Source organism: Nematolebias whitei, chromosome 8 (assembly GCF_014905685.2).
Source record: "Nematolebias whitei isolate Nwh7 chromosome 8, NemWhi1, whole genome shotgun sequence".
Lineage (NCBI taxonomy): Eukaryota > Metazoa > Chordata > Actinopteri > Cyprinodontiformes > Rivulidae > Nematolebias > Nematolebias whitei.
The window spans coordinates 10,936,318-10,938,224 of NC_056505.1; the positions used below are offsets into that span (position 1 = coordinate 10,936,318).

The 1,907-nt window shown below is 37.3% G+C and overlaps 2 protein-coding genes across 2 annotated transcripts in view; both read right to left on the reverse strand.

Annotated features, from left to right (window-relative positions):
* tmem8b (transmembrane protein 8B) overlaps positions 1–1,907 on the reverse strand; it is a 1,109,927-nt gene that overhangs the window by 184,562 nt on the left and 923,458 nt on the right. The window lies entirely within an intron of this gene.
* The window catches only part of psat1 (phosphoserine aminotransferase 1), a 9,533-nt gene continuing 8,801 nt past the window's right edge, over positions 1,176–1,907 (reverse strand). Inside the window, exon 9 of the mRNA XM_037680927.1 lies at positions 1,176–1,494. Coding sequence (XP_037536855.1) covers positions 1,392–1,494 — 103 coding nt within the window. The 3' untranslated portion in view covers positions 1,176–1,391. The remainder of the gene's footprint in view (positions 1,495–1,907) is intronic.

Sequence of the window (1,907 nt, forward strand, 5' to 3'; positions counted from 1 at the left end):
CCGAAGTCAGTTAGCCGGCCCATGTTGGCTGCCTTCATTTTACTCATGATTTTAAAAGGACCAGTTTCAAAGTTTTTTTTTTTTTTTTTTTTTTAATTTATATTTCAGGACAAATAAAAATGTCCCTAAACTCACAATTGAATTAAAGTGATGTTTCTACACATAAAACACTCAGAACCAGAATAAACAAAATATTTTAGGTTTTATTGCGGGCACAAAAACAGAAATTGAACCAATTTATGAGATTTTTTTGTAATCGTTGATTAAAAAAAATAATACACCTAATATAAAATTATATTGAACAACAAGTTTAATTCCAACGAGTTAAGAATAAAAGTTGGTGAGGAGTTAATCTGAAGCGTCTCTTGGGTCGTTGTGTATTTTTTCCTAATGCTACCGATGCTTTACACTCTATGAGACGACGGACGTTTCCATCTGCTTTCAAAGAGACTAAACTGTTGTTTTTGTTAATAAAGTGATGAGGAATGATCAAAATATGAGTACAGTCAGATCAAATAAAATATAAAACACATGGACACTCCTTGCTGACAAGTACGCACTGATAAAAAGATGTTTTGTAGTTTTTAATCAAAAGTATTTTGTAGTTTTCAAGGACAAGCTTCACGTTAAGCTAAAATTCTTAAATGATCTTTGATTCTGATCAAAAGAGGTCAGAAGTTAAGTTAAACCCACAGCAGGCTAAACCTGAGAGGTGCAGCAAAATGTCTAGATTTACAAGTTTCACTCCTACAAACATCAAACGAAGCCCGACCGTCTGAAAACAAACATCTTTATTGAATTTTGTGGTGGAAATGTGTCTGCTGGACCAGGAATGATGCAGCTGAACATCCAGTTTGATTCTGCAGCAAAATGACATTTAGTTGAACTTCAAAAGGTCAAAAAGCGGAGGATTGCTTCCGTTTTGTGATTTATTCCTTCATTCTGACTCATGTAGCATTAAACAAGTGAAAAACAGTCAAATGTTTGAAGACGTATAAATAAAAATAAACCAAAACTACCAGCTTGTCTGCAGGGACGACCATTACTCAAACTTTTATTAATAAAACTCAAAATCAGGAATGATTGCGCAGATTTTTACGTTGAGATCAGACTTTATTAGCAACATTTCTACACACGAATTATAAACAGCCTTCAAGCCATGAAGGGACATGTGTGTGTGTGTGTGTGTGTGTTGGGGGTCATTCTGATTTATTGTAAATATTTAAACAAAAACTACCCAAGTATGTACATAAAAACATTAGGGCTATACAGACACAACAGTCAGGAGTGGTTTTAGCTCAATGGGAACAATATAAAGTTTTCAAACTTTGTTTTAAATCATCCTATATTAATTAAATGCAAACAGCCTGTGCAGTCCAGAGCAGCTGGTTTCACTGGTGCTCCTTGAGGAACTCTCTCATGTAGTCAGCGAGGGCTTCAGTGTCCTCCAGAGTCACTGCGTTGTACAGAGACGCTCGGATTCCTCCAACTGACCTGCAGGGGGCGACAAAACCGTCAGGTTTCCATACACAGCACAGGTGTCCAAGTGTGGCCTGAGGGCCATTTGCGGCCCTTGGAGTGATTTTGTGCGGCCCACAACTACAGTTTAAGAATAGTATTAGGCCTGCCACGGTAACAAGTATTAGACCTGTCACGGTAACAAGTATTAGGCCTGCCACGATAACAAGTATTAGGCCTGCCACGATAACAAGTATTAGGCCTGTCACGATAACAAGTATTAGACCTGTCACGATAACAAGTATTAGACCTGTCACGATAACAAGTATTAGGCCTGTCACTATAACAAGTATTAAGCCTGTCACGATAAGTATTAGGCCTATCACGATAACAAGTATTAGACCTGTCACGATAACAAGTATTAGGCCTGTCACGGTAACAAGTATTAG